The sequence below is a fragment of the Otolemur garnettii genome, unplaced genomic scaffold, assembly GCF_000181295.1.
Source record: "Otolemur garnettii isolate 467f Iridium unplaced genomic scaffold, OtoGar3 scaffold00030, whole genome shotgun sequence".
Lineage (NCBI taxonomy): Eukaryota > Metazoa > Chordata > Mammalia > Primates > Galagidae > Otolemur > Otolemur garnettii.
In genome coordinates, this window is record NW_003852425.1 from 7,611,503 (window position 1) to 7,629,913 (window position 18,411).

Consider the following 18,411-nt stretch of genomic DNA (forward strand, 5'->3'; position numbering starts at 1 on the left):
GTGTGTGTGTGTGTACATGTACCTTGTTGAGGTCTGCGTGTGTGTGTGTACATGTACGTTGTTGAGGTCTGCGTGTGAGTGTGTGCGCGCACGTACGTTGTTGAGGTCTGCGTGTGAGTGTGTGTGTACACATACGTTGTTGAGGTCTGCGTGTGAGTGTGTGTGTACACGTACACTGTTGAGGTCTGTGTATGAGTATTATATGTACACGTACATTGTTGAGGTCTGTGTGTGTGTACACGTACGTTGTTGAGGTCTGCGTGTGAGTGTGTGTGTACACGTATGTTGCTGAGGTCTGTGTCTGTGTGTGTGTGTACACGTACATTGTTGAGGTCTGTGTATGAGTATTATATGTACACGTACATTGTTGAGGTCCTGCTCCCACATTCTTAATCCTGTTTTTCTCATCTTAAGTTTTCTTGTGCCTTTAGAAACTTTTGGCAGGTGTGACTGTGGATGCTTGTGTAGTAGTATTATGCTACTAGTTTAACTTATTATCATTTTAGTGAAATTTAACTTCTATTTCTTCTTATAGCTGGACCTCCATATACTTTGTATTTCGGTATTAAATTCTATGCTGAGGATCCATGTAAACTTAAAGAAGAAATAACCAGGTATGACACGGACTTTGTTTTTGAATAGATACATGCATGGAATATATAAAAGGTTTTATTTAAAGTTGAGGTCAGACATGTGGATGTGTCTACCTGCATTTCGTAATGTGTCTCTGTGTGGGTTCAAGAACAGCCAGCTTTGCACCGGCTGGTCAGTGTCTGCCGAGAGATGTGTTTGAAAAAGGGCATGAGCCTTGCTGAAATGATGATAGATTCTGCATCTGCTGCGATGGGGTATTTCTGTATCTTCATTGCTAAGCGTGCCCTCGGCCCTTGTATTCCTATAAAAGTAGCCATTTGAGCTGCCTAAAGGGAGGATCTTTTGATGCTCGGTTTGTATATGTATAAAACATACACTTGAAGAGCTAGTTATTTCTCTTTAATTGGTTGGAGCTTAAATCTCAGCTGTCCAGGTGTTCCATTTATCTGTATAGTAACGAAAAGATACTTGCTTTTAAGAAAGGACAGAAAAGACCAATATTTGAATATATTACTTTACCTTTGTCATCAAATATTTGTTCTTAGTTGTGGCAGAATTTCCAGTTGGTATTGATTTGCTGTCAAATTAATCCTTGTCAACCTTTGAAAGCGGCTTTTAAAGAGCAGGCAGTAGGAGATGTTTCAACTTACACCACTAGTGACCAGTCTGTGCGTGATCACAAAAACAAAACCATTTTCTCTCCCCTAACTCTTCAGTGGTGGGTTTTCTCACTAAGCCCTTATTATAGGCTCAATACAATCGAATACATTACCCCCCAAATTGAAAATCGTGTCTCGGTAACTCAGTGTGTGTTTTGTTTCTAGTCTATCCCTCCGTATTTCTTCCCAGACGTTCCTTTGTCTTTGTTCTGGAATGCGCATGGAAGAGTGAGAAGGGGCAGACTGATTGGACACCCCCCACCCCCCACCCCCCGAAGTGGCATCTTTAGGCCTCATTTTTAGAACCGTGCAGGTGTCTGCATTCCTGTCTGCTGTTGTCACGTGGTCTGTGGCACTTTGAGAAGGGAGCGTTCTAGTTCAGACCTTCCCACAGCACACCTCTTTGGGAGGAGGGCCACTGGAGTGGGGAGCAGAGGCTGAATAGAGTTTCAGGAGGGAGCTGAATCCAAGTGGTGTAAAAATACATTTAAGTCTAGCACTCATTAGGGAATTACGTGGGGACAACATTTTATTAAAATGCAGTGATTCCTTCATTTCGAGATAGTAATTTCCCTGTGCCTCAGTTTCCTCAACTGTAAAATAGGAGATATGAGGTTTTTGTGATTCCATTAAATAGAATAATGTATATAAAGCTCCTATGAGTTGGACTCACAGTATGTGTCTGAGGAATGTTAATAGTTATGATCTCTTTCTGTCCTTTTTCTGATAGCGTAGAAGAATTGTATCTTAAATGGGGCTAGAATTCAAAAATACTTGCGTTTGTGTTAAGGAGGGGAAGATGAATGTTTTATGATGCGTCATTTTGCCTTTGTTCACCACATAGAAGCAGTGAACAGGAATTTCCCTACTGAATCTGCTAATGACTCATTAACAGAATACATGGATTTGGGTATAATGTCCAACCCTATAGTATTTCCAGTATAACCAGTTTTCCTGAAGAATTATACCAGCTCATGCAGTTGAGAACCGATGACATAGTTAACTTACAATCAGTGTCCAGGATGTATACTAATTTAATATTTTTTGCCTAAAACATCTGGCTGAATTTAGGTACATTAAATGTGCATTTAATGTGATAACATTCAGCAAGTATATGCTTGCTCATACCATATGTTATTAATATATGCTGAAGAGAAAGTCATTGATTTACATGAATATGTAAAACTTTATGGACCTAAAACGGAAATGATTTACACGGGACAATTTTGGCAAAAACAAAACCTGGAAACAGAAAGCAAAGTTCCCCAATACGTTCTATGAAAGGAAAAATATACTTAGGTCAGCATTTTCAAGTTGAGTATTTATCTTGATTCAGTTGTTTAGAAAACTATTCCAGTCTACTCTGTGTTGGCTATTAAGTTTTTGTCAATATGAAAGATAATGCTATCATGAACAAGCTTATATGTAATCTCCCATGTATGGAGTTTAATGTCTTCCTATTTCACGTGTATTGTATGAACCTCTTTTACCACCTACCCGTTCTTTTTGTTCCTACATAATATGTCATAATTTAGTTAATCATGTTTTTGTGGATGGCCACCTAGATTGTTTTCTTTTAATTACAGATTATGCTACAGGAAGTCTTCTACGTATATAGGGTCATATTAGAGGCAATATTCCAGAAGAACACATATTTAGGAAAAAAGACCAGTGGTGAATGGGCTACATAGGAAAATAAAGTTTCAGATTATGAAAAATGTAAGTCAGTAGAATCTTATCAACTTGGAGTCGCTGTTGTGTGGTCTAATAGGTTTTCTAAAATAAATGAAATTGGGGGGACTTTGAGGCCATGTAATTCTAAGCTTCATCCTTGTAGAACATTCCTGACACATCAGGCCGTTGCTTCTTAAAACTTTTAGGTAGGAAAACTTACTTGTCTTGAAAAGCAATAAGAAATTCAGTAAGAAATAAGAATTCCCAATACATCTCTCATCAGTGGTAGGTTCTCCTTCTGGTCTGTGCAGAGTAAGTCTAATCTCTTTTCTCTTCGTCACTACTTTAATTTGTGTGCTCTTGAGTTCTGTTATTTTTAGTACTAATTCAAAATATTATGACACCCTTCTGTCTGTTATGTGTCTGTCACAGCTCTGTACCCTTTGCAGATTTGCTGAGCGTGACGCATGTGCTAGTTAAGACGATGGGCTTTGGAGTCGTACATGCTGAGGACTGCATCCTTGCTGTGCCGCTCACTGGTTGTGTTATCCTGAGAAGGTCTCATAGCTTTTCTAAAGTCTGTTGTCTCATCTGTATAATGCAATTATAGTACTTTTTCAAAAAGATGACTGGATGGATTTTTAAGTTAATACATGCAAAGTACTTATAGTGCAAAAGTGTAAGTGTTCAATGATGCTAAAGATAGCTACAATGAAATGATGATTATTTCACGTTTTCAAGTCATTGTTTTAAAATTAGCAAAAGACCAACTTAGAGCCCTGAGATAGGTATTTCTTTATGTTTAAGTCCATTAATCAGAACTTTCTGGGGTAGGTGTTTAACTGCGAAGGATTCTGCTGCCGCTCTCTCCCCACATTCTTGAATTTCTCTGTCAAGGCAGAATTCACGCACCTCTTCCTCACTGAGTCACTGCCAGAACACTGTGTTCCAGTGTGCTGAGTAGGGGGGATTCAGTAGTGCCCAGGGTGGAGGTGGGGAGAGGTCTGGTTTCAGTCTGCCTGAAGAAAGAATCTATCAGTGTCCTTGCTAACAACCCCGCCTGTCATTCCATTGGCATTTCCCTGAACTTCTAAGGATCTTACTGCTCTTTCTAAATTATGCTCATCATCTCTGATCATCAGAGAAATGCAAATCAAAACTACCCTGAGATATCATCTATCACCTGTGAGAATGGCCCACATTACAAAGTCCCAAAGCTGCAGATGCTGGCGTGGATGTGGAGAGAAGGAAACACTTTTATACTGTTTGCTGGGATTGTAAACCAATACAGCCTCTTTGGAAAGAAGTACAGAGAATCCTCAAAGAGCTGAAAGTAGACCTTCCATTTGGTCCTGCAGTCCCATTACTAGATACCTACCCAGAAGTAAAAAAATCATTTCACCATAAGGATATTTGCACTAGCTTGTTCACTGCCCCTCAATTCACAATCTCTAAGATGTGAAATCAACCCAAGTACCCATCAACTCGAGTGGATAAACTGACTGGGGCGTATGTATAGCATGGAATACTATTCAGCCATCAAAAAGAGATTTTATGTGGAGTTGAAGAACAGTCTTCTTAGTAAAGGAGACTTCCATCACAAGAATGGAAAAACAAGTATCCAGTCTATTCAATACAATATGAAAGCAGTAGCTGAACCCACACGAGAGAAAAACCCACATGAGAGACAAACACAAATTCAAGTGTGGGAGGGGGAAGAGGGAATGGGGGGGGATTGGTGTGCTCTCATTTAATGGGCAGAATATAAGGGTGTCTGGTACAACCCCCTGGATGAAAGGCTCACCTACAACATGGACTTTGCCTAACAAACGCAAACAACATAACCTAATCTGAAAAAAAAATAGGGTTGAACTAAAAAAAATTAGTTCCTAATGACTCACTCTTAACAAGTATTTTTTAACTTCTAAAAATAGATGTTTGATTTTTTCAGTCTGTTTTTACAATATTTGGTAGCGTTTTGTTGGGGATTGGCGTTAAGCTCACCTGTTCTTCCTCCTTCTGTAACCCGTATAGTCCCTGGTGAAGATGAGCTTGGGTTAGCTCCCTCACCTCTGAGGGAGCTTCCCTTGTCACTGCTGCTCTCAGTGAGACAGTGCTCCTCGTCTACCTTGGAGTTGCGGTGAGGGTTGCATTCCGCCATGCATTCCTTTAATGCAAAAGGACTGTCTCAATGTAAGGTGTTGTCATTGCTATTTATTTCCGTATTTCTTTCACTGTTTTTAAACTTCAGATGAGAGATGCTCCTTGATCTCCTTTGTCACTTTCTCTTGAGATTTACTGGGTGCTGTCTACTATTTTTCTTCTAAGTCATACTTGCCATTTTTGCACGTGATTCAATATTATGGTATTTAAACATTTCCCTCTATCACTCACACCTAGTTTTGTCCAGACTGTTTAGGCTCCCAGTCTGTATGGGATCAAGGCGACAGGCTTGCTCTGTGCTACCTTCTGTGCGGGTAGTCACCCTCCTTCTAGATTCTTCTTTTCCATGTCTATCTAGCCCAGAAATCAAACCACTTCCTGTCCTCATGCCCTTCAGTTCTTACCAGGATCTCAGGTCATTAGGAGGTGCCCCTCTGGCTGCTCTGATGTGAGTGTCCGTGACTGTTTGGGCCCGGAAATCTCACGGGAGCCGTCTGTTTTCGGCTCCTAGAAGAGCAGTTGTCTCACCCCTATTTTCTATCTTCCTCACCCATTTTTTTTTGTCTCCAGTAATTGTTAAATTATTCATATACAAAACCTTGTACATCTTGGTGCTGATTCAGCTCTTTTCATGACCATGAGATAAACAGGAAGCCGTGTGGCCAGTGTCTCAAGCCCCCTGTGCTGTGTGGGGCCAGTGGTGGCGTCACGCGCGGTGTGGACGTCTGGAAGATGGAAAGCTTCTCCCCGAGACTTGCAGTCCTGGAAGGCAGTGCCCCACTCAGTGTGTTCATTTACTTAATGAAGACAGTAACCAGAAACTGCTCTGTGAAGCCTCTGTTTTCCACTACAGCGTGTTCTGGAAACTTCCTTTTTAAGTAGATCACTTTTAATCAGCATTTTTTTCCCAGTGGGGTCTGATAGTACAACCAGAGTAACAGTATAATTTATTGTTAACACTGTGAAACTTTGGAGAGTGTTGAGGAGAGTTATTAATAATTATGCCTGCATAATAGGCGTAAACTAGTACAGTTCTAGACAAACTGGGGTAGAGGTTCACCCTGGTGAAAACCAGAGGTAAACAAGGGCTGAGCATTCAATGATAGCTTTACTCAGAATGGCACAGAAGGAATGCCCAGAAACTCTAAATCTTTGTAAGTTAAATAAAATACTAAATTATACTCTCTGTCCCATAAAATAGACAGTTAATTTTAAATAGGCCTTGAGAGACTAAACAGTGTTTGTCATGATTTTACTTTATCATGCAGTTTTCTTATATGAATCGAATAAGATGCTTGTAGTAATAAAAATTAATCCAATTTTTAATTAAAAATAATTAGCTTTGATTTTTGATAGCTTTTTTTTTAAGGCAACAGTTTATAGGTCACTATATCTCCATTAAAAGGCAAGCTTCCTGGTAAAGTTTGAATATTGCCCTTTTTATCCTTTTTCTTCATTAATTTCTCAGAGACAGAAAAGACAGTTCAGTTTTTGACTTCCACCTGTCTGCTGTCTGTCCGTCTGTCTGTCCGAGTGTCCATCTACCAGGTCACCGTGGGATACGGTTCCTGCCTTGTTGCATCTGCCCGTATCCCTGTGCCAGCTCTGCCTTTGATTTTCTATCTCCTTCTATTTCTCTTTCTTTTTGTCTTTGAAGCCAATAGCTGCTTCTGTATTTGGCAAAGGATTTGAGCGTCGAGTCAGATGCTATGAAAATCTTTTTTTTTTTTTTTTTGAGACAGAGCCTCAAGCTGTCCCCCTAGGTAGAGTGCCGTGACATTACAGCTCACAGCAACCTCCAACTCCTGGGCTCAAGCGAGTCTCCTGCCTCCGCCTCCCAAGTAGCTGGGACCACAGGCGCCCGCCACAACGCCCGGCTATTTTTTGGTTGCAGCCGTCATTGTTGTTTGGCGGGTCCGGCTGGGGATTCGAACCTGCCACCTTAGGTGTATGTGGCTGGCGCCTCAGCCGGTTGAGCCACAGGCGCCGAGCCTGAAAATCTTAATAGAGGAAGAGAAATCGGCATCTGTGACCCATTTCTTAAAAAAAGAAAAAATATACTTAAGGTGTTGGGTGATGTTCTTTCTCGCGGGGAGAGAAGGAAGGCTTGGCCGCGGGTGCAAGCTCGCTCCTAGAATTGTTTAAAAGCAAGAAACGACTATACACTCTTAGGTGGCATGTAGCAAAATGTCTTTATTTTTCACTCCCTTTTATTGGGAGTTAGTCACGTACACCGCATTGATCAATAATCCTAACATAGCCATCATAAGATTAGCCTAAAGAAAGAAAGTCCAGGAAAGTAAGACAACCATCTTAAGCTAGCCTCAGGCTATTCCTCTTGGAAGACCTAAAAGAACAATACATTATCTGACTTCTACTGTTAAAGGTTAGGATAAACAGAGGAGTAAAACCTTTCTCTTCTATGTACTCAATTAAATTTCCGAGAAACTGGCTTCCTGACTGTTTTCTTATGGCTTTGGAGACCCTGCAGTTACGATGGAGTATTTTACTCACATCATTACGATGGAGTTTTTCTTTTTACTCACATCAGCCTTTGAGTCATGTCCTCTGCACAGATGGGCCGTTTCAACCCTTATCTGACAGGCTGACTTGCTGTAGGAGGTTTTTACGCCTGGCCTGCAGGCCCCCACCTTGTTTTCCCAGGTCGCTTAGGGCTTCGACAAAAGCATATAATACTCATAAGTCTTTCGCTCAGTTCTAGAATTAAAAGAGCACATTTCATTTAATTTTTGTGGGGGTTTACCCCACATTAAGGAAAAGAAATTTGAAGATGCCAATAGAGAAAGGGTGTGTAGTAAAATCCAGCTTTCCAGCCAGCAGTGGTAATTCTACGCACATCTCTGTAGTTTATAAGCTTTTGCTTCACTTTGCCTTTCTCCTCTCCACGAAGAGCACAGTCGTTATAAAGTGGATTTTTATCCCAGGTGAGCACTCAGGGGATGAAACGCAGCAGAGTGGATTGGAGAAGAGCGTGCACCTTAGGGTTGGGGTGCTTACAGGTGAACAGTGAGAGATTTGGCCCAAGACATAAGCAGAAGTCTTATCAGCTTGAACTTTATCCTGTAGCCAAGGGGAAGTCTTTTAAGAGATTTTTTCAAAGGTGTGACATGATCCTATTTATCTCAAGAATTCTGCTTACATGTTGGGAGGAGTGGAGGAGAGGTGAGTATGCATGGCGGCAGACCATTGCAGAGGCAGTTACAGAAATCCAGGAGATGGTGACCTGGTCTAGGCAGTGGAGACCAGGGTATGGATGCCACAGCCTATTTGGTGACTGAAAGTGGGAGCTAGCGGTGGGTACACGTTGCTCCCAGGTTTCTTTTTCTTGGGCATCTGAAGTTGGTGGTGCCATTTACTGACACGGGCAGTGAGGACACGTGGGGTGTTGAGCAGGTTTTCCCTGCAGCCTGTGGTTGCAATCGGAGTTGATATCAGTCGTCTAGCAGTAATCAGGGTGGCATCTAACATTCAGAGTCCCTCACTAAGAGCTTTGTCGTGAGCACTGGGTGAGGGGATATTTATCACAGCTGACTTGTATAGTTCATTTTCTTTTTCTCTGCCGCTTCCTATCACAGTGAGAGTCATTTTGCAAGGAGAGAGATCACATAAGAACAGCCTGAAGCGTGTGAGAGTGTGTGCAAGTGTGTGTAAGTGGTGGCAGCCCAGGAGGGTCCTGATGGTTTACAAGCCTGTTCCCCGCTCAGCCCACTGGCAGAGAGGCTGAATAAGGGGACAGAAGACAGCTAGCCAAGGTTACCGACATCCTGATAGACCGAGAGCATTCTAGGATCACGTGGCTTGGGCTCCAGCCCTCGCCCTTCTGCTTATTTAGTCGTGCGATGCCTGGCAAGTTACTTCATCTGCGCCTATCAGCTTTCTCATCTGCAGGATGGAGAAAATACTAATACTGATTTCATTTTAAAATTCTTACCTAAGTTGTTATAGGTAAAATACACACACAATTTGGAACAATGGGTGGCTCTGTGGCTGTAACAGAATTTTTTTTGGCAGCATCAAAGCTGCAGAAAGTCGGCAGGGTGTTAGTCAGTGGGAGGACTGAGGGAGTCATGCTGTAGTGACCTTTTTGTCTTGCATGTGGAATTTTAGACCCTACAGAGAACACATGTAGCAGAGGTGGGGTCCTTGTGATTGTCCCCCTCAGCAGGAGCGCACTGCAGTGGCAGGGGCGGGAATGGCAGGAACAACTTTTTATGTTCAGCCTTTACATCAGCCCTGTGGGGTGTGGCTGTTAGCTGTTGGAGTCAGGCCACAGAGGTAGGGGCAGCAGGGCTGAGAGGCAGAGCAGGCCACGTCCTGGATAGTCCCTGTTCACTGCACAGCCCCCTCGCACAGGGGTGGAGAATGGCTTTGTTTTAATTGAAGGCGAGTGGTCACTTGTTAGCTTTGATGATGAGGGTCTGAAAGGTCAGATCTGAGTACTGTAAGAGATCGTTAATCCTTCTTTTCCATTTCTCTTGTAGATACCAGTTTTTCTTGCAGGTGAAGCAAGATGTGCTTCAGGGCCGGCTGCCCTGCTCAGCCAACGTCGCTGCTCAGCTGGGAGCGTACGCCACCCAGTGTAGGTTCCGCTTACGCTCAACTTTGGAAAAGTCTGGAGGAAATATTTGCATTTTTCTTTGTAAGAAAGTTTGTATGCGAAAACACTTAACCAAATGACATTTTACTAAAAAAATTTAAATTTTGTTAGAATCCACATTCTGAACTATGTCCCTTGGGAACAGGTGAAAATGGAGTCCTTTTTACAACCCCCCCCACCCAGTATGTTCTGTGGGGTTTTAGTGTCGGGAATAGCACTGATTCTCGACTAAGTGAAGGGCCTAATCATGTGTTCTAGGCTACATCTCACCTTCCCACCTGAGTTCATTGCTTGCCCAAGCTGCTATGTCTTGGAAATCTCACTGCTTCTGGACAGCTGTGGTGAAGACTCCAGGCAGCCGGGTGCCAATGCAGCTCAGAGCATGCGTGGAGTTCTGTAGAGCTCAGGACATTAGCTCTCAGCATCATGGTGGTGCCCCCTTTTTGCAGACTAAGGCTGAGACTGTTTTCTCTAATAACTGTTGGGCACCTTCTAAGAATCGAGTTAGGAGTGGGGAGAATGAGACAGGTGTTACTTGCAGATGGGAAATAATCTAGATGAACTATCCAAGGGAAAAATGTCACATAGATGAGCTGGGTTGGGGCTTGCAAGGTAGATTAACATTGGAAGGAGCGTTTTTCTAAGAGTAACATAGTGCGCTCTCTGGCTTCATTTTGCTGCTTTTGTGTAAACCGTAATGGGGTGTGTGTGCAGCATTCTGCATTTCCCTGACTATTATCTGGGGCAAAGCCATGTTTTGAATCACACGCTCCATGTCTTGGTCATTGTCTGAGAGGATATATTGGTGCCATGGCTGTTTGTCACCTCCGCATGCCTCGTAATTTGTACTCTAAATTCTGCTTACAACATTTTACATTCTATAAACTGGTAACAGTAATGGAAATGAAAATGATCATTATAGTCTTCAGGAAAGTAAAAAATATAGAACTTGTGATTTTAAGTCAGGATTTTGTTGATATCCTTCTTATATGCTCATCTGAGTGGTGAAATTATTGAGTTATATATGAAATTTTAATATGTCATTTGAAGAAAAATGTTTGTGCATAATAGGAATATTTAAATTCTTATATTTTAAGGGATAGTTTTCCAAATAGAAAGGCATAAAAGTTTCTTTCTTTTTTTAGCTGAGCTTGGAGATTATGACCCATATAAGCATACTGCGGGGTATGTATCAGAGTATCGGTTTGTTCCTGATCAGAAGGAAGAACTTGAAGAAGCCGTAGAAAGGATCCACAAAACTCTGATGTAAGAATCATGTCCTGTGTTGCATCTGTCACTTGTCATCCTGTGTGCAGGCAGGTGTAAGAATAGTTTCTTGAATGATAAATTCTTCATCTGGGCCTTGAACATTCCAGTATTCTTTTTTTGATTCAGAGTCTTACTCTGTTGCCCTGGGTAGAGTGCCGTGGTATCACAGCTCACAGCAACCTCCAGCTCTTGGGCTTAGGTGATTCTCTTGCTTCAGCCTCCTGAGTAGCTAGGACCAGAGGCACCCACCACAATGCCCGGCTATTTTTTTTGTTGCAGTTTGACCGGGGCTGGGTTTGAACCCGCCACCCTCCGTATATTGGGCCGGTGCCTTACCCACTGAGCCACAGGCGTTGCCCATTTTTAGTGGCATTTAGTTTTTTAAATTCTGCTTTCAATACTAAAATGCTCGTGGAAAACTCCAACAATTTCAAAAGTACAAAAGAAAATAGAACCTTAAGTCACCATATTTTTTGTAAACATCCTTTCCCACTTTTCTGTGCATAATTTCTCATAGAGAAAACTTACCTAATATAGATTTATTATGTATGTACATATTATTTTACACAAGTGGAATCATTGTTTTAATGCTGCACTTTAACAAGGTTTTTCGGTCACCACTATGGTATGAAATTTATTTCTACAGCTGTAAATACAATTTACAAGCACAAACATTTTTAATGTATTCTGGGTTTTCTCTGTCTTAAGTATGCATAATTTTCAGTTACAAGCAAAGTCCTATTCAGGCTATAGCAGTGATTCTGGAAATCATGGTGACACCAGTGTGGGGCCTCGGAGGGTATTATGTTAACATCACGTGTGCTTTGGAGAGTAGACACATTCCCCTAGCAGGATTTTCTATTAATGGCTTGCAGCATTGAAGTTATAATTTAATTATGGTTATTTTGGTTAAATCCTTTATACTGATTAACTTTGCTTTATTGCCTCTTATGTAACATTCCCTCTTGAATATGCTGGGCTTCAGATCTATTATAGTTAAGAAAAAAATGTAGCATTAATCTGGTCAACAAAATATGTTTGCCTAAAGGATCTGTTTCAGTGATTAGAAGCAGAAGTCGCCTGCTGAATTGGAATAGGAGAAAGGCTCTCCATCTCGCAATAATGTGCACTCGGCTGGGCTGCTCTCCAGCCTGACTGCAGAGTCCTTCATTTAAGACTTCGTTGAAGTGGATGCTAAGAGGGCGCTTGTTATAATGTTAGGAAGGACAGTGTGGTCAGCACATTCTGAGAATACTAATTTCACTAGGTGTTTGAAAGTAAAATCAAGGAGCTTTGGGTAAAGGCCCTCATATGTTTTGTGTAATGGTGGTGACATCTTATATTTAATTTGATGAACATTCTTCGTGGCTTGCAGAAATGTGGTACATTGCTGGGTCTTCCAGTGTGTCGAAGCTGAAATAAGGGACTGCATCAAAGCAGGGTTTCTTAGTTTCCCCCACTTAACTCATCCATGGAGGTTCTAGCAGATGCCCAGAACCAACATCCATGGAGGTTCTAGCAGATGCCCATGCGTGCTAGGAATGGAGGCTATTTTCTGTACATTATCACCGGTGAAGATGGTGAGACAGTTTTTATACTCAAGGAGAAGGACAATCATTTTTCACAGTTTCCTTGTTAGCTGATGTTAGTTTCATAGTACATGTGCTTAGGAGATGTTGAATGACCCCACCTGGGTGGTGGGGGCCCCGTTCTCTCCACCTCCCGACCGCTGCTGTAGCTCCTTTTGCTTCTGGTGGAGAGCTGATGGTGCCCAGCAGCATGGTGCTCTTTGAGAAGGGGATGCTTTTTCATTGGAGTGCTTATATTCTCAGTAACTGCTTTGGGGGTTTCTGAAACTCGGAATGTTTAATACGTGCTGGGACGCTGGGGTTAGGCTATAACGAGCAAGAATAGATTTGGCAAATGAAAACTTACTATAAGTTAGCACCTCAGACTATAAAATTTTGTCACTGAGAAGGTCTCCTTGAAATACAGAGACGTATGTTTGCATGAGTACAAAGGATTATTTATTTTTCTAGGGGATATAATGAAGATGGTTTACATTCCCGGAGAGTGCAGTCGCTACAGTAAGATAAGGCTCTTTGTTTTTGTGCCGGGTACAGGGGTCAGGCTCCTTCTGAGGCTGAGCTGAATTACTTGAGGACTGCCAAATCCCTGGAGATGTATGGTGTAGACCTCCATCCCGTCTATGTGAGTAACATTTAATTAACGTAAAATACTTTAAGCTGATGACATTTTTCTTATAAAGTCACTGAGACTCCGAAAAGGAAGCTGCAGTCCTTTTGTTTAGCAAGCAGATGATATTTTTTTCATTGTGTGTTTTTCTAACACGGAGCAGCCCTTGCATGGATTAAACCCTAATGAGTTTTGCATAAAAATCTGTGATTCTATTGCCATGTGTAGAAAACAATTAACTGGGCTTGAAAAAACAATCTGGATAACAGTTCTAAAGGGCTTAGCTAAATAATGTCAAAACAATTTAAAATTGGTCCATAATTGATTGTATTAGACAAACAGGAGAATTTTCCAAAAATGGATTTTATGGCTATAAATCGTAAGTGAAATGACTTGCTGGGTAAAGAAGACATTAGGCCTTAGGCCAGGTCTGCATATTTCTGGTTCCTTATTGGATGTGCAGTTTCTGTTGGTATGAAGGTTAGCACCTGCTAAAAGTATCACTGCCTTACTAGAATTTTTTTTTTCCCAGAATTTTTTCCCCAGTGGTTTATTTAAACTTGCTGGATATAGTCAGTGAGCAATTACATTGACTCTGCATTGAGTGTTCTGGATCCAGGTCTTAACCTTTGAGCCACTTCTCTTAGGGTATCAGTTGATCATTCTATACCAGTAAGATCGAAATGCCATTGCCTTTGGTTTTTTTTTTTGCAGTTTTTGGCTGGGTCTGGGTTTGAACCCACCACCTCTGGCATATGGGACTGGTGCCACAGGTGCCGCCCTGCCTTTGGTTTTTGTGAGAGTTGTGGTTAGCAATAAGCAAATTTGATTATGTGAGCCAGGTGCCTTATTCTGTATAGGTAATGAATTGCTGACAAGTGTATTTCTAGACTGAATTTTTGTCAGTTGGACCAAGAGACTCATTTTTTAAGGAGCCCTGATACAACTTTGTGCAATGCAAATAACACTCATGCATTCTTTTTTCTGACATGTCTTTTGGTGCTCATCAGGGTTTCCTAAAAGAACAAACCATCTCATATTATTTTTAAAGAGTTAGAAGCATCCCTGGGTATACAGTCCCTATGGCAATGAAAGATAAAGATTTTAGGAAAGTGTTATAGTATTTCACTGCTATTAGAACCAAACCTTATTTGATTATTAAATGCTTCATAGTACTGTCCTTTAAGAATACCTCTAAAACTTTGCAGAACCAGCCTTTTCCCTCTAGCCACATTAATCTTGTTAGGTTATCAGATTTTTAAGAAATGAAATTCTATAGGAAATTTACAAAGGGAATTTTCTACAAAATGCTTCTACTTTGTCCAATGTTTATCCTAATTTGTAATCACCCTTTTGTTGGTGGTAGGAATTTATGGCAAATGAACTAGATTTATTAGAATCTTCCATATATTCCTTTAAGACCGAAGTTTTAGAACTGAAAGTGGGCCACAGCTGGTATTTTTCTAAAACATGTTGTCTTATATTCTTTATGAACATAACTTTTCAGGCTATTCTTTAACTTTGAGTAGATGTAAATTTAACACAGTTCTGTGCATGTCCTTAGTACCGACTCTATTTGTGACTTTTTCATTTTAGGATCCCATGTTCTTAATTGGGATATATCATTGCCTAGAAATAAAGGTCTCTAGTCTTTACCACAAGAGATTGGATTTTTAAATTTGGGGGCAGTCTTAAAGTTAAATGTGGAAGTAGGAGGGAACGCTTGGGAGACCTTAGAAAGCTCAAGTGCGTGTCTGCTGGTGGCTGCCTGAATTTTCTGGAGAGGGTAGTGATGGTGGTGAAGAGTGTAATCTCAAGATGAGCCATTTAAAAGCACCCTTGACAGCAGCCTGAAGTGGTTCTCAGTCCTCGAGTACACAGGAGAGTCACCTGGAACTTTTATGCGTTTCTTGCTACTTTGGCCCCCTGCCCTGAAGATTTTGGTTTAAGTGGTTTGGGTAGTACCCGGGCATCAGCATTTAAGCTGCACTGGTGGTTCCAGTTAATGTGCGGCTAAGGTTGAACACCACTCTGGGAGGGACAGGGGGCAAGTCTGTCGGTGGCCTCAATGGTGGTCTAGCTGCCTTGTAATGAACTGAAGTTACCAGTATGGATTGATACTAAGAAAAGTTTTCTTAAGAGCTTTGAAAAGCGTGAGCAGCAGGTTAGCTGTTATAATGGCTTAGCTCACTTTCTAGGTCAATATCTTTCAAAAATTAAACCTATTCTAGTGCAACACATTACGTTTGCATAGCCAGTTATGGTTCAATAAAAAACTTTCATGTGAATAAATTCATCCTTATAGGCATGTGTTTGTTTTTGCAGGGAGAGAACAAGTCTGAGTATTTCTTAGGATTAACTCCGGTTGGCGTCGTTGTCTACAAGAATAAAAAGCAAGTGGGGAAGTATTTCTGGTAGGTATCGCTGGAGAGCAGGGCCGGTATTAAGGATGTGTGGGCTCATGAGACTTGTGTGTCAGTGAGAGTTAGGGGAGAGAAAACAGGTGGTATTTCCCGTGGTTGGTTTTTTTAAAAAAGTGACATTAGGTGTAAATTTTCTCCCAGGGAGGCAGGGTGCAGTGGCTCATGCCTATAATCCTAGTACTCTGGGAGGCTGAGTCAGGAGAATTGCTTGAACTCAGGAGTTCGAGACTAGTCTGAGCAAGAGTGAGACCCTGTCTCTAAAAATAGGCAGGTGTTGTGGTGGGTGCCTGTAGTCTCAGCTACTTGGAAGGCTGAGGCAAGAGGATCAGTTGAGCCTAAGAGTTTGAGGTTTCTGTGAGCTGTAATGCCACAGCACTCTATTGAGGGTGACAAAGTGAGACTTGGTCTCCCCCCCCCAATTTTTTTTTCTCCTAGGCCACCCTAGTATATATTTTCTCTGTAAAATTTCGACACTGTGATTCTGGACTCTCCTGTACAAGGAAGCTGTGTTCTGTGGATTTCCCATCCATTCTTGAGTGTGCCCCTGGGCTGTGAATCTAAGACTGTTAGCTCTGCAGGGGGAAGGACGGAGAGGCTGGGGAGCCTGTGGGCCTGCCGTGTCTAGGGAGGCAGCGCTGCCATGGCCAGGGATTCTAGCTTGTCTGTGCAGGTAGCAGAGAAACAGGACGATGGGAATGGAGGTTTCCTTAGGGTGATCATAGCAAAGGACATTCTGGGGGCTCTCTACGGTCACACAGCAATACGTAAAGAAGCCAGCATTCACCCATCTTTTCCACTGCTTACGTCTCTGAATTTCTGAAAGATTAATGCTTAAAACCAGCAGCCCCACCACCACCTTCTGCTTTCTTTTTCAGGCCTCGGATTACAAAGGTTCACTTCAAGGAGACTCAGTTTGAACTCAGAGTGCTGGGAAAAGATGTAAGTTTTTGTGAGCTCTTATCTGAAACGGGTAGGAGGGTAGTGTGTGCTCATTTATAACTTGACATTGTGAAATAAAACTACCGTGTTTTCTTCAGCGGCAGCCACATGGAACCAGATTAATTAACTCATGTGTAACTTTTCAAGGAAAGGAAAGGGAAATGAGTAGAAATGAATAAGATGGTGAAGGACAAGTATTGTTTTAGTTTTTAGCAAAGGAAAACAAACCCTGTCTAGGGCAGCCGAGAGCATGGGAGGTGATTATCTTTATCGCTGTAATTGCTTTTCAGTACTGTCTGAAGGGAGGGGGTCATATAATCAGAGGGGATGCCCTGCATTTGGAACTGCAAAAACATGTCCTCATTTTGTTCTAAAATAAATTAAACAGCCTGTTAGGAGTCACTCTTCTGCTTGTTCCCTAGTTGAGCATGATAGACAAACCAGATGGAAATTCTGGACGCTGTCAAGGGAGAATGCGGGACAAGAATGCGAAGATGCTGACCTTCCCTGCTCAGCTGGGCAGTGTCCCCTGGGAGTGTGGGGAGTGGGCACAGTATTAGAGCCTGATGTGCTTTCAGGCCTTGGCAGGGAGCTTTGAGGAGTCCGGTCCAAAGAAGGCAAGGGTGCTCCAGCTGGCTTTTGATCTACCTGTGAAAATAATGCTCCTTGAAGTGCTGTTACTGTAATCCATATGTTATGGCGTAAATGAGTAAGAATGTGAAGCGTAATCCGTATTTATAGGATACATGAGTGGAAATAGGTAGGAGAATCCACCCTTCTTCCTCTTTGATACTATATGCAGAACCAAAACTAAGTGAGTGGAGTTGAAATGGAGTTGATTTTCTTGATGTAAAAAGAAAATCGGTGCTTTTGCACCCACATGCTGAGGCACAGGAGGCATAGCTGCGGCTCTCGTTGGGGCGTGGTGTGCGGCAGAGCACCTCACGGGACGAGGCCTTCCGTAAGTGTCTGTTGAGTGAGCAAGGAACAGTTGGCATCTGGGGACACCGCACTGCTGGTCAGAAAACCTGATGCCACTATTGGTTCTCCTCCTAGGGGGAAAAAATTATCCTGTCCTGAACTATATAGCATCCTGCTGTTTACTGATAAAACTGGATTTTGACATGAGTTTTAACTTGCAAGGAAGGGAAATTCCAGATTTTTAAAGAAATGGATCGCCAGCCCCTGATTAGACACGTCCCTCTTAAATGACGTGTCTAGTGTAAGACTGAATTAAAATCATTCAAAAAGTAGAGTGGGAATTAGATCGTGGGGTTATGTGGTTTCCTCCCTGTCCTGCCAAATTCAAGTTTATACATGAATCATAATCTATATAATATGTATAATGTAAAAAATAAGATCTGTTAAGTATATTGAAAATAATGTTTCTTTTTTTTAGCAGAATATGATAATAAAAATAAGACTTTTGTGGAAGTGTTACTTTTACTCAAAGTATTCTCCTCTTGTACCTGCTGTCTTTGTGAGTGAGGTCCTTGGTGAACTACTAGTATGTTATTACAGTGTCTTAGTGTATGTTTCCTACTGGCTCAGGATAAATATTTGGTAAAGTCACAGCTAACCTGAACTTTCAGTTTCCTAGACATCATTATTAGGCAGAAATAACAGCAGCAAACTTGATGTCATAGTAGTATTTTTCAAATGGCTGTCTTCATAGTGTCACCTGGTTCCTGCTTACTCTTCTGAGGACTCCCCCTCTCTTCCCTCCATCTCCCCCCTCAGCTTTGAGACAAAGTGGTTGTCTGGGAGGCCTGAGGCACTATCCATTTCTAGCTCACGAAAGCTGGTGCCAGTGATCTTTGGTAAGGTAGCAGCATAGGGCATATAACTCAGAGATTTGAGTCAAAGGGTTTTTGAA

General features: G+C 41.9%; 1 protein-coding gene across 1 annotated transcript in view; it reads left to right on the forward strand.

Moving 5' to 3' along the window:
- The window catches only part of EPB41L4A (erythrocyte membrane protein band 4.1 like 4A), a 218,119-nt gene that overhangs the window by 109,295 nt on the left and 90,413 nt on the right, over window positions 1–18,411 (forward strand). The window contains exons 4-9 of the mRNA XM_003788920.2: window positions 536–614; window positions 9,593–9,690; window positions 10,854–10,974; window positions 13,101–13,188; window positions 15,499–15,587; window positions 16,472–16,535. Of these exons, the coding sequence (XP_003788968.1) occupies window positions 536–614; window positions 9,593–9,690; window positions 10,854–10,974; window positions 13,101–13,188; window positions 15,499–15,587; window positions 16,472–16,535 (539 nt within the window). The remainder of the gene's footprint in view (window positions 1–535; window positions 615–9,592; window positions 9,691–10,853; window positions 10,975–13,100; window positions 13,189–15,498; window positions 15,588–16,471; window positions 16,536–18,411) is intronic.